At 46.2% G+C, this 14,599-nt stretch overlaps 2 protein-coding genes across 2 annotated transcripts in view; both read left to right on the top strand.

The window, feature by feature from the left end:
• Window positions 1–14,599, top strand: part of LOC308152064 (histone H1-like) — a gene marked incomplete at both ends in the record, with an annotated part of 253,564 nt that overhangs the window by 49,633 nt on the left and 189,332 nt on the right. The gene's annotated exons all lie outside the window — the stretch shown is intronic.
• Window positions 4,863–5,246, top strand: LOC308153161 (histone H2A-like; the record flags this gene model as incomplete). The annotated part of the gene is made up of 1 exon (XM_080526251.1): window positions 4,863–5,246. One exon carries the CDS (start codon window positions 4,863–4,865, stop codon window positions 5,244–5,246), a length of 384 nt encoding a protein of 127 aa, XP_080382377.1.

The following is a 14,599-nucleotide window of genomic DNA, read 5'->3' on the forward strand; positions in this document are numbered from 1 at the left end:
AAGGTGTGTAGATCGGCTCAAAAAGAGGTGCGTGAGGTAGTGGTGAATGACGTTACTGTGCTTTACATGCAGGGGGCCGTCGTGAATGATAAAATTATGTGTACTGTACGAGTTGATGCAAATTATCATTCCCATGATGTTGAGCTGATAGTGGATACAGGCTCATCTGTTTCTATTATTCCAGAGAGTACTTACCAGACACTTTTCCATACATGTGTCCTTGCTGAGCCTACAGTGAATCTGCTTACTTACTCCAGAGAGAAAATTCCTGTTAAAGGTTGCATGCATGCTACAGTTGTTCATAATGGACATTCAGTTACAGGTTCATTGATAGTGGTTGAATCAGGAAATGCATTGCTGGGACTAGATTTATTTGTAGCATTGCAGATGTGCATTGAGGGTAACAAAATTATTACTGTTAGCCCTGCTAGCCCTCCTACTGTGCTCCGAGCACCTACTGTACAGAGTACCACTCCACAGACCGAACCAGAGGTTCTAGTACAGGAGTTAGGGTGTGCAAAAGGTTTTATGCACAAAATACAGGTTAAACCAGATGCTGTGCCAGTACAGCAGAAACTGAGGAGGCTTCCGTTCTCAGTGAGGCAGGCTGTGACCGATGAGCTCGCAGACCTACAGGAAAAAGGCGTTATAGAACGTATAGACGCATCTCCATGGGTTTCCCCTATAGTTGTGACCCAGAGAAAGGGGGGAGGAAAGCCTCGCCTGTGTGTTGACCTCAGAGAACCTAATAAGGCAATCATCAGTGACTGTCATCCCTTACCGCACATGGATGAACTGTTCGCTGAGCTCCGTGGAGCCACAGTCTTTTCTACTATAGACTTAGCCTCTGCTTATCACCAGTTGCCATTGCATCCAGATAGCCGTGATTTAACTGCGTTTATCACGCATGAGGGTCTCTTTCGTTTCTGCCGAGTGCCATTTGGCCTCGCTTCTGCTCCTTCAGCTTTTCAGAAAATGATGTCGACAGTACTGACAGGCCTGCCAGGCGTACAGGCCTACCTGGATGATGTGATTTGCTACGGCATCACACAGCAGGATCACGATGTCAGCCTACGGAGAGTGTTACATGCTCTAAATGAAGTGGGACTTAAACTGAACATGCACAAGTGTAAGTTCAACCAGAAAGCTCTGCGCTTCCTGGGCCACACTGTGTCCAAAGATGGTCTTCATCCTGACCAAGACGGGGTCAGTGCTGTGGCGAACGCGCCTGCCCCGCACGACACATCCTCCCTGCGGTCCTTCCTAGGACTTGCATCGTGGTATAGTAAATTCATACCTGACTTCTCTACTGTGGTGGAACCGCTACGTGCTACACTCAGGGAATCTACTGACACTAAGTTTGAATGGACAGCGGATGCAGAGTCCAGTTTTACTGAGGTTAAGAGACTGATTACTGAGAGTCCTACCTTAGCATTATATGATCCTGAGTTACCTACTTATGTCACTACCGATGCTTCTAACTATGGATTGGGGGCTGTAATGAGCCAGATTCACCCAGACAATACAGAGAGAACCATAGCTTTTGCGTCCAGGACACTTTCTCCTGCAGAGAGAAAGTACTCTACCGTCGAGCGTGAGGCGCTGGCATGCGTTTGGGCGGTGGAAAGGTGGAGAACCTACCTGTGGGGACATCGTTTTGTCCTACGCACAGACCACCAAGCGTTGACAACCCTACTCACTTCCAGGGGTACGGGTCGCGCAGGTCTGAGAATAGCGAGATGGTCTGCACGTCAGAAGTAATGCTTAAGTAATGCTTTACTTATGATGTCACTTACCATCCAGGGAAACGTAATGTGACTGCTGACTGCTTGTCCAGACTCCCTCTGCCTTCGACAGGAGAGGTGGAGGAGGAGCCAGACATGGTGGCTACTGTGTTCACAGGTTCCTCACATGCCATATCTGTGACCGAGTTCACTGCTGCCTGTGAGGCCTGTCCTGAACTGACTCAACTGAGACAGCAGATACAGAAAGGTTGGCCAAAATGCAGTAAGAATGTGACAAAGGAACTTGCTCCATATTTTAGAGTGAGAGATGAACTGGCTGTGGTTGAACTACTTGTCATGAGAGGCCCCGACCGTGTGGTGGTTCCTACTACACTACGGTCTAAAGTTGTAAATTTAGCTCATGAAGCGCATCAGGGAATAGTGCGTACTAAACAGAGACTACGAGAGCTATATTGGTGGCCGCAAATGGACAGATGTGTCCAGACATTAGTAGGCTCATGTGTACCCTGTCAATACAATGACAAAACAGCCAAAACTGCGCCTGCACCACTTACCCCAGTGGAACTGCCAGGTGGACCATGGGAGAAGGTGGCCATTGACATTGTTGGTCCCTTTGACTGTGCGACATGGGACTGCCGTTATGCTATTACACTCACAGACTATTACAGTAAGTGGCCAGAGGTGGCGTTTGTCTCTACTGTAACTACAGAGGCGGTTATTAGCTTCTTGACTACAGTGTTTAGTCGTGAAGGTAACCCTTCCTTCCTGGTCTCTGACAACGGGTGTCAGTTTACCTCCCATGCTTTTGCAAGCTTTCTGGGAGAGAGAGAGATAAAGCACCTGCGTTCCAGTGTTTATTATCCAAGAGCCAACGGGGCTATTGAGAGATTTAATCGAGTTCTCAAAGAGTGTATTCAGACGGCTGAGAGAATGCACAAGCCATGGAAACATGCAGTAACAGAGTTCTTACTGAACTATCGCGCTACGCCGCATGCTACTACAGGAGCTACTCCCTTTGAGTTGCTGAGGAACAGAAAGATGCGTACAAAACTAAATGTCCTCCCTGTCTCACACCAAACTAAGTCACATGAGAAAGTGCAGGAGACAGTGAGACGCAAGCAACAGGAGAGTAAGGAGTACACAGACAGAATGAGGGGAGCGAAAGTGCCCATGTTCCAAGTGAATGACACCGTACGTGTCCGCAGACCGGAGCATGTAAAAAAGGGATCATCAAGATTCACAGAACCGCTGACAGTAGTTAGTAAAGCAGGACAGAATACATACCTGCTCAGTGATGGTCGAAAATGGAATGCATCCAAGCTTACACGCTTCCCCAAGGATGCTCTGCCTGGCACCAGTGGTGAAAAGGAGATTGAGCTAGAGGAGTTCATGGTGCCCGAGACAGAGAATGTGTTTAATGAACCAGGTCCAAGAAGGAACCTTAGAGTCAGAAACCCACCTAGGTGGCTGGTAGACTTTGTGCCGTAGAGAACGGACTAAAAGGGTAGGATAGAACACGGTTCTAACTTAGTACAAAAAGGTCCTACAATGCAATGACAAAAGTGAATGTTCATTTCATGTTTCACTGTCATAAACTGTTTATTGTTGTTATTCATTCTGCTGATTCATTCATTTTCATTTCCTTAGTTTTCATTTTATTTCAATTGTACTGACACCAGTCTACAGAATATTGCATTCTTTAAGTACTGTAATTCCTTTAAGAAAGGGGGAAATGTTGTGTCCTGTTTATACCGCCAGTGGGCGCTAGTATGCTAGTGATGTATGCAGACGGAAGTGATGTATGCACTGACGGATGTGAAGAGGAGGGAGTTAAATAAACGTGCGAAGTGAAGAGCAGCTGCGTGTCTCCCGGTCTCATTCTTTCCTAACTACTTTCTTACTACAGAATACCACAGTTGTCCTACGGAGGATTCGAACGACTGAATTTGAGAAAACTTACGTGTATCTATTATTCCAAGACATAATCAGATATGGTCAAACCAAGCGACAATTGAAACGAGACAACTGGCTGCGTGTGTTTGATGTCCCCAAAAGGTGACAGGGTATTAGAAATATTTTAGACATTTTTAGATTACCCTTTCCTCTAAATATAGGCATTGTTGCTACTATTTAACGTAAATGTTGGTCCCAGCACACAAGATCAATAGCTTTCAGGGATGATTAAAACATCTAGCCTTGAGAATGAATTAGCCTACACATTTCTGATACTGCTTTTCATTATTCTGGTCTTTTTAGATGGTTCTGGCACTTCTATGCAGTCTCTATTGCCTGGAATGGGGTGCTTATTGCCCTGTCACTGCACATGGTTGTATCAATACCCATTATGGTTGACTCATATATTGGGATTCCTGACAGGTGTGGGCGTGCCAGTAGAGCAAGGTAACCTCTCTCTGTCTTTTTTTTCCATTGTTTTGCTTCAGTGTTTCCTTACTGTGTCTGTAGAATGTAATGTGTTTGTAATATATTGTCATGTGTTTCCTCTCCTGCGTGGGGAGGTGCCTGCCCAGAACGCCGCTCTGGGGCCTGTCCGGACGCATCATCGGCAGAGCTATTCGAGTCGGATAGCATCCCCGAGATAGCGTCCGCCAGGGGAATGCTCTCCTTGAACCAGGCCATCCTCTTTCGCCTTTCCGCGACGGAAAGGAGGTGGAAGGGGAAGCAGCTGGGGGAGGCGACCAACGCCACGTCGGCATGTTCGGGGCCGAGGCAGACGTGGCAGAAGTCGTGCTTGTCCTCCGCTGCTAGGAAATCGCAGCGGCAGGCGTCCCGGAGGAACTTCTTCGTGGTCGGCGGCGGACGATCCATCGCTGAAGGGAAGTGTCTGGCGGGTTCTCCAGTCTCTTGTAGTCGTCCTTCTTGCAGTCTCAGATGTAAACCCGTGCTGAAATTTTTTGGGAGAATGAGGAGCGAAGGACGCCCCTTTATATAGCACCCCAGGGCGGGCGCAGGCATCGAAAAATTCAGTCATTGGCTACTTTAGGTAGCGGGGTAAACCAATAGGAGCAGAGCTCCCCTATGGGGCGGAGCTCCACGATATAGAACTGTTATCTGAAATTATTTTCTTCATCTTGTTTGGGATCCCGCTAAACCGTCACCATGTCAGGAAGAGGCAAAACTGGAGGCAAGGCCAGAGCCAAGGCAAAGACCCGCTCTTCTCGCGCTGGGCTTCAGTTCCCTGTGGGCCGTGTCCACAGGCTCCTACGCAAGGGCAACTATGCTCATCGTGTGGGCGCTGGCGCACCGGTCTACCTGGCCGCTGTGCTCGACTACCTGACTGCTGAGATCCTGGAGTTGGCCGGCAACGCCGCCCGCGACAACAAGAAGTCTCGTATCATCCCACGTCATCTGCAGTTGGCCGTCCGTAACGACGAGGAGCTGAACAAACTGCTGGGCGGTGTGACCATCGCTCAGGGTGGTGTGCTGCCCAACATCCAGGCTGTGCTGCTGCCCAAGAAGACCGAGAAGCCCGCCAAAAAGTAAACGGCTCACCTCCTCAACCCCAAAGGCTCTTTTAAGAGCCAACCACTTCTCTCTCCAAAAGAGCAATGCATCACTCCATCCTGTTTGTCTGTGCTGTGAGTGTCGTGTTATGAACTGTCCTCAATCTTATTTTATGTACACGAGGCAGAGAAAACGCACCAATGATACACACAGTTGTGACAGAAGCATTCCTCATGATGTGACATTTTCAGCATTCAAAATAATATTCAGTTCTCTACGGTTTTAAAAACCAACCCTTCCTTGTGAAGTGAACCTTGTTCTTCGATATGCAGGGCTTAAAGTTCTCCGGCACGGTGCCGGATTTCCGGCGCGGGGGAATTTTGAGCAATAAAATAAAATAAAATCACATGCTATTTCTTTACATCGTAATTTAAAGAGTCATCTTCAGCAAAGAGACAGTTCCGCCTACCAATGGTATCACATTGCTCAAGCCAACCAACGACTTCTAGCCAATCGGAGGCAGAGTAGTGGGGCGGGCCTTAAGAAGTTTGAATGAGTGTAATGTTAGCTTGTAGAGACGTTCGCTTTTAGCAGCCCGCTATCTCGCTAACTTTAGTAAGAGTCTATTAAAATGGAAGCCAAGTTTCTTAAACCTTGCTCATACAACAACCTTGCCGGGAGCGACGGCTACAGGTAGCCTACCACTTCATCTTCAATGGCCGACCGTGTTTGCGAGCAAAAGATCCGAGTGTGCGCGTTTATAGCTGAACATGATCTGTCTTTCACAATGGCTCAGCCACTCGTCGATTTGTGCAAGAAGCTATCAGAAGACAAAAATGCACTGACAAAGCTGTCCGTTTCCAATCAGCACGCCAGCTATTTAAACACACATGGCCTTTGTCCCGGAATTGAAAAAACGGCTGTGTGAAAAGCTTAAAAAAGCAAAGTTTTCAATTAATATCGACGAAGCTACTGTCGAATATTTCTCTGTTTCAGTGATTAAAGAAGAGGTAAAAACTCCTGGCCAAAGTTTAAAAGTATTTATTCAAAAAAGATCGGGTCCTCAGATTACAGGCACATTGAAACAGTCACAACGTGATTCGAGGTAGTCAGCAGAGCAGACCGCTCCAGCCTCTGCACAGAGGTTTTATAGCGGCCCTCAGCCAATCACATCACAGTATGTTCTTGGCCAATCATGATCCTTCCTTCTAGGCCTCTGATTGGCCTAGACCCTCGGGGGCGTGCATGTGCATGTGTGTGTGACTGCGCATGTGCGACAATTGAAAATCTTCCAGAGATCGTTTATAATGAAGTATATGAAGTAATAAAAATATACGTGTAATATGTGTAAAATATACGTGAATAAGAAGGCTTATTAATGTGTAAAAATATACGACACATCCCCCCTCGGACCACCCAGAGGGTGTTCCGAAACTAAATGATCACAAAAACCAAAACAAAAACACAAACCCCACATATCACAGCTAAGAAAATATAAAAAAAAAATAAAAAAATAAAAAAATTAAAAATAACTATTAAGAACCCAAAGACATCATGCAAAAAATAGAAACCAACCAATAACAAAAAGAATCTTGAAAATAACAACCACAATTAAACTAAACACAGTCCATCATGCACAAATTAATATAGAAACTTCCAACGACCGATGTTTTCTTTGTCCTTGAAGCGCCAGGGACAGAGGTTACTAGCACATGAACCCAGTTGGAGAACAGCCTTTACCGCTGTCTCAGATTGATATCCTTTCCCAGTCAAGAGCGTTTTCTTCGTTGTGCTAGGAACAGAACCGCTTTCCTATCTTTGCATAACCACCACACCACTTCTCAACTGACATCAATCACATGATATAGAAAGAAACAAACAGTAATCGAAGCAAATAATCATAAAACATCACTTAATAAACAAATCATCAAAAGAGGAAACAAAATCAGAAAGCAAAACAGAATCCAGCTTTTGCTCATCAGCTATGTTGGTCAACATTAAAGCATTAATAGGAACATCAGAAATACACTTTCCACAACATTTGATCAAAATACCAAGTAACATAATACAGATGATAATGACAACAAAAATAATAGCGACGGACCTGATCATATTACCAATACCTGAAAAAGCAGAATCAAAGAAATCTAACATATTCCAACCGTGTTCTTTATGTAAATCCTCTACACCCTTCTTGTTAGATTCATGAAAATCATGCAAAGCGTTACCAGAATCCGAAATATAACTGCAGCATTCACCGCCTATCAAAGCACAAGTACCACCCTGACTGGCCAAAATAATGTCCAAAGCCATTCTATTTTGGAGAGCTACATTCTTAGTTTCAGTCAATTCAGTGGCCAGGGCAGACACTACAGCATCCGAAGCATTAATGTGTTTTTCAAGAACGGATGATAAGGCACTTAATTCAGTCTGAGAGTTGTAGACACCATAACTTGGGAATATTAGGCCAAAAAACTTCTGAGCGGTAGACAACGCCCTACGACTACGATGGGTTGCTTGTTTGTGAAGTACAGACATCTCCTCCCGAGTAACTTTCCTAATCAAAGGTATCAGATGAGCCAAATAACAACCACCCTCAATCAAAGCAGGAAGCTTAGAGAATGCATCATTATCACACACAAGAAACACATGTTCCGGGAGTTGAAGCTCCGTACCAGGATACGAGAAAATGGTTCCACCTATACAAGACGCAGCCCCTAACTGACGAACCGAGCTGATCTTGGGCCGTACTTGAATGTCAATACAGGTTGTAATATTTACGAGAGGCATGACTTTAAGCTGCGTGGTGCCTCTCTGCCGTCTGGTAGTATTGGTATCATGTAATTTCATTTGAGGCACCATAGCACAATCAACAACTTTACATTTTAATCCAGAAATAACAACTGAACCCCTCCACCGTGTAGAAGTCACACTCCCAGAACATGACAGATGAGGACTCAATGCAGTACCATTTAATTGAGCGAACATAGCTTGGATAATATATATCTTCTTCGGACCTGTTGGTTGTGACAAATGTGTAAGCCTATCAATAATAACCTTCCCCACACCGCTAGGCCTATGGTGTTTGTTAACCGCTGCTGTCAGACGTTCCAACACACCAATATCCACACCTGCATAGGAAGAATTTAAAGGAACCAGAATCGTGCTGGGCTGACAAGAAGAGCTCTGGTTCTTGCCCTGTAAAACAAATGGGGCTAAACCCTGCCAATTATAATGAAGCCATTCTGCTTTAGTTAACGGTATGGGGAAAAACATAGGAGCAGACGCACTTACAGGGACCTGTTGACAAATCCAGCAATCAGAATAATTCATTTTTGAAGCAAAATCTTTCATGATACTAGTGGCAGAATTAGGGTGGGACCGTGTCCCCAGGTGATTAGAATCATACAACAAATAATCGTCAGTAGCGACTACAATCGCCTTCGTAGGAGCCTTCACAGCAACATTTTCAACCTTTCCTGGTAACTCATCGTGAACATATTTATGCACCAATGTCTCACAGTCCAACCTATAGTGGTGTGGAAAGTCAGGCCTGGTCCTACAAATTTTGTCCTTGAAATTGTTGGATTTACTAGCCACCGGTTCACCGATATCACGTCTAGCACACCAATACGAGTTCGACCTCTGGTCAACATTAGTTAATGTCACACGAGTTTCTTGCGTGTTGCTTGAGTATTGATCAAGTGTAACATATGTAGTATCCAATAAATACCACTCGCTCTCTTCGGCGGTATAGATCAAACAATCATCAATAGTACAACGTGAATGTGGGCAAGCAAAAGCTCTACTTGCTATGATCATTCTTCTCTGACGTCCAGGCATAACAGTGTGTGAGTAAAGTGTAACATTGTCCAAAGAAGTCAATGGGGTAGGAACACTAAGGGGTATATTAGTCTCTGAAACGGCATGGCTTGAGTTTCCTCCTAATTGGCCTTGGTGTTTTACGGGGTCTGTCTGGTTGAGGTGTATCACTGACAGGTCTGTGTCTCTCAATGGTACCTCGGTCCGGGCAGCCGCCCGGGTTGCTGACATCTCCGTCTGGAGCATTGTCAGGGTCGGAAGGGGTGACAACAGGGGCAACACGTGATACCAGGTGGGGGACCCCTTGATTTGGAGGGCAGTCCCAGTGCACCGAACGACCTCGTATGGTCCTTCCCGTCGAGCCTCATGCCACTTCCGTCTGTAGACCTTCACGTATACTTTGTCACCCGGTTGCAACGCGTCCTTCCTCTCCTGTGCGTTCACCTCCTCTTCACGTTCCTGTTTGTGGAGCACATAAGAAGAGATACTCTTTTGCCGGTTAGTCATGTACTGTACATAGGCTTTCATGTCACTCTCCAGGAGAGCCAAACTTGGCCCTTTCCCACTGGTTCGTACACAGGGAGCTGTCATTATCCTCCCCATTACCAGTTCATGGGGAGTCAAGTGCAGCCCTCGAATCTCACTGGAACGACAGGCCATCAATGCAAGAGGGAGTCCTTCCAACCAATTAAGACCTGTATGCTTACAGACCTTAGAAAGACGGTTCTTAAGGACCCCGTTCATCCTCTCTACTATCCCCTGGCTTTGAGGTGAGTAAATACACCCAAGTCTCTGCTTGATCCCCAACTTTTGTAGTATAAGCTTTACCGTCTTATCCACAAATTCCTTACCATTGTCTGACGATATCCTATCTGGAATTCCAAACCTAGGCATGACTTCCCTGCATAGGAACTTTGCTACAGACTGAGCATCCTTTCTTCGAGTGGGGCAAGCTTCTACCCATCTGCTGAACCTGTCTACTACAACTAGCATGTACCTGTATCCTGCAACAGGTTGAATCATGTCCACATAGTCAATCACTAAATGTTTCATTGGCCCGTTTGGGGTAGGGATATGCCCAGTTCCCACTGGTATTCCAGGTCTGATATTGTTCTTCAAACAGACCACACATTGACCAAGGACATGGTCTATTTGTTCCAACAAATATGGAGCCCAAAAACCATATTCCTTGGTGATCTTGCGTCTTACCTCCCCCCTGGACACATGTGCTAATCCATGGGCTTCCTGTATCAGTACGCCTAATAAATCTGGGGGTGCCACAACCAGTCCCTCATGATTTCTCCATAGACCTGTGTCATCCTGACTAGCTCCCCTGGTTAACCATAGGTTTTTGTCTAGCGCATTTGCCTCACTCTGTAACATCAACAAATCCTCAAGCGTGACCATGCCCTGTAACTGTACTTCATGTGTGACCAGCAGAACTTTACCTGCTTTGTCTGCTCCTGTAATAGCTTTGGCTGCATCATCTGCAGCCCTGTTACCTTGTGTGACATGTGATGAGTCAGATCTGTGTGCGGCACACTTCACTATGGCTAATTCCCTTGGTTTCATCATGGCTTGTAACAGCTTCATGATTTGAGCGTGGTGCTGAATAGGCGAACCATCAGTTTTCTTAAAACCCCGTCCCTTCCATACAGCTCCATGTAAATGACACACATTGTGGGCATAGGCAGAGTCGGTGTATACTGTCACTCTTTGTCCGGTTCCCAAATTGCATGCTTCTGTGAGGGCAATCAATTCAGCCAACTGAGCTGAACAAGGCTGAGGAACAGCCTCGGCTTGTTCCACAATGAACTCCGAATTTTGGGATCGGACTATGGCATACCCGGCACGTAAATTTTCTCCTACCCGGTAACAAGATCCATCAGTCCAATACTCAACGTCAGCTTCCTTTAAAGGCAAAGCTAGTAGATCTGCTCTAAGCTTAGAGTACCTCGTAGCTTCCTTCACACAATCGTGTGGTTCCCCATCTTCTGGGGTTGGCAAGGTCTCTGCTGGGTTAAGTGTGTTACATCTTAGTAATGTTACATCTTCCCTTTCCAACATCCTGTAATAATCCCTAATCCTAGGCATCGTCAAAGTGTACTTGCCTTGATTCAAGAGGTTCCTTAGACTGTGGTGGCAGAGAATGGTAATTGGGTACCCCATTGTTAAGGTTGTTGCCTTCTCGTACATAAGATAAGCCCCGGCCATTGCTCTGTAACATGGCGCGAAACCCATTTCTACCTCTGAATATGCGACAGAGTAATAGGCTATGGGCTGTGGACTAGGTCCAATGCCTGTTGGTTGCGTAAGAACAGCGCAGGCATACTTCCCCTCGGCTGAAGAAGAAACATACAATCCAAATTCTTTGGAATAATCTGGAAGCGCTAAAGCTGGCGCTTCTTGCAATTTGTGTTTAATTGTCTCAAACGCCAAATCAGCTTCCCTTGTCCAAGTAATGCAAGATTGGAGGTTATCACTACCTGTTTCCTTAATCATCCCCCTCAATGGAGCGACTAGTCTAGTGTAATCCTCCACCCATGCTGAACTATACCCAGTAATGCCCAAAAACATCATCATTTCCCTAACCGTTCGTGGTTTTGGAGCCTTCTGAATAGCTTCCAAATGTTCATTTGTGACGCTGCGATGTCCCTGTGTAATGGATTGTCCTAAGTAAGTTACCTTTCCCTGACAATACTGTAGCTTCTTTTTAGACACCTTGTGTCCCTTCTCCGCCAAAACCTTTAACAGTTTAACGGAATCCCTGTGACATGTTTCTTCATCTGGGGCACAAAGGAGTATGTCATCCATGTACTGAATGGCAGTACTACTTATCATCTGTTCTAACCCGTCTAAGTCCTCCCTTAAGACCTGATTAAAAACATGAGGACTGTGTTTGTACCCCTGTGGCATTCTGGTATATTGATAATGCTGACCTTTGTAGGTAAACCCAAATAACCCTTGACTTTCTACACTAAGAGGTATAGAAAAGAAAGCCCCGCATAAATCAATCACTGTAAACACTTTGGCTGTAGATGGAATCTGAGTCAACAGCACATGAGGATCAGGAACTTCAGCTGGATAGCTGACGACTACCTCATTCACAGCCCGTAGGTCATGTACCAGACGATATGAACCATCAGGTTTCGTCACTGGCAGAAGAGGTGTATTGCTTAACGGATATTGAGTTATCTTCAGGACTCCTGCCTCTAACAGTCCTTTGATCTGTGGCTCAATTCCATCAATTGCTTCCTGTTTCAATGGGTATTGGTTTTTCCAAGGGGGTTCTGCACCCGGTATGAGTTCAACTCTCAATGGACGAGCTGATTTCACAAATCCAATGTCTGTACTGTTCTTTGCCCACAGGTCGGCTGGCACATTCTGCATCATTTCTTCTCTGAGGTCTCTGTCAGCTTGTACAGGAAGGATTAGCTGGTTCATTAGCTTCACAGTCTGCGGATGTCCTATTCCTTGAGCAGAGATCATCAGTTTTGTGAACTGTCCATCAATGCTCCTCCAGATAGCAGGGTTTTCTTTTGTCGTTACAAATCTGGCTTTTTCTGAGTCTGCCATCATTGCCCCTAAATGCTTCTGCTTATAGTGTTCAGATATCATAAGTGTCACATGAGGGATGCTACCCTCAATCTTATGCTCCTGATCTAGATAAGTGTCACTGTTTATCTTCATAGCCACTCCCTGAGGGCCTAGGATTATACAACTTGCACTAAGCTGTACCTGTTTTGGCTGATGCTTCAGCCACTCATCTGGGGTTGCATCTGCAACTTCTCTAAAATACTGGAGTGTACAATGCAATGGATCAGTAGGCCTTCTGGCCTCTGCCATGTGTGCCAGGATATAATTGTCCCACATCCTTGCTGGTTCCATTAGGTCTGGGCTAAGCCCTCCCACCCAATATACCATAGATGCATTGTTGTCCATCATGACAGACAACTGTCTGTTCTCTTGTGGCACTGTCACCTGACAGCCGTCCGGTGTGCATTTCACGGTACAATTTAACTGGCATAGTGCATCTCTCCCTAGTAGCCCTATTGGCGTGTGTTCTGATACAAGTATTGACAGATCTGCTCTCTGTCCTTTGTACTCTAAGCTTACAAGCTCAGTGGTAGGGATCAGCTGTTTAATTCCCTCGAATCCGATTGTCTTCACATATTTCCCAGACATAGGAAGGTGCGTGGCGTCTTCAGGCTTCAGACAGGTGTAGGCTGCTCCACTGTCCACCATCAATTCTAATGGACGTTGGTTGACCGACACCCATATTGTAGGTTCATCTTCAGGCCTGTTTGTCACCACCAGCTGGCACCCCCCTTTCGGATCTTCTGGGCACCCCTATAGCGCAGCTGCTGGGCCTCCATAGGGGTTCACCACTCCTGGAGCCGGTGCAGCAGGGGGCTTATATCCTCCTTTCTGTTTCCCCCCTGCGCCCCCCTGGTTCTTCTTAAAGCAGGTACGTTTTAAGTGTCCATACTGGCCGCATACGAAACATGGTCCTAGTACCTTCCTCGGTGCTGCGGTCCATCCCTCTTGTGGTGGTCCTTGGCCAGGCTGGTTGTATGGAACCACTTGCACCCCTGGTGGCCCCTGTGGGTATGGATTCCCCCCTTGTGGCCCCTGTGGGTATGACTGGGGAGGGACAATTTGCAGTTGCTGTGGCTGAGATGGGACCTGTAGGGCTATAGTCTGCTCTCTCTCTCTGGTTTTCTTGCCTTCTGTCAATTGCACTTGAGTTAGTTTTCTGAGTGAGTCCTCGTCTTGTGCCTTCTGTGCCTGAATCTTCTTTCTAAATAATTCTACTTGGTGTGCTATGTTGTCTATATAAACAGCCTTGCTCATGTGTCGTAGCCCCACCACTTCTGCTAACTTGTTCTTAACTGGGGTAGGGAGACCTTGTTGAATCTTTTCCCTGATTATGGCTTTTTCTAACGGGTTATCTTCGGCATCCTTCCCTGTCACACTTCTCCATTGAGAGTGCACACGGGCAACGAACCCCCGGGGATTTTCATCTCCCCCCAGTGGCTTCACAATGACATTGTCTGGGTGAATGTGAGTAGGGTATGTTTCTCTGATTGCCTTCCACAGCTTGCCTCTGTTTGCTGCGAAGAGTTCTGGATCATAAACGGATGTATCGATATATCTATGAAGTCCCGCCTTCATCAATATTTCCTGCATGGTGTCCAATCCTGTAATGGTAGCTAAGAGTCTTTTCAAATCCCCCATAGCAGCGTGCGTTCCTGTCAATCTCACGTCGACTTGCGTCGTCCAAGGGTGGCCTCCATCTTCCAGGACTGGGAGTTTTTCGATCACTTCTGACAGATCCGTATGATTCCAAGGACGATATTCCATCTGGTTACCTCGAATCAGCACTGGGAAGTTCCCCTGAGTTTCCTCTTCTTCCGATGCTGTTTCATAATCGCTTACTTGTGGCTCCGTTTTTACTTCCCGCCTTGGTGTCGCTCCGGACCTTGGGGAGTTCAACCGGGATGCAGGTGATGCTGCCGCTTGAGATTGACGACACGTTTCTCTCTCTACGTCTAGGTCCTGCAGCTGTT

The sequence above is a fragment of the Nansenia antarctica genome, assembly GCF_963989245.1.
Source record: "Nansenia antarctica genome assembly, chromosome: 3".
NCBI classification, from domain to species: Eukaryota; Metazoa; Chordata; class Actinopteri; order Argentiniformes; family Microstomatidae; genus Nansenia; species Nansenia antarctica.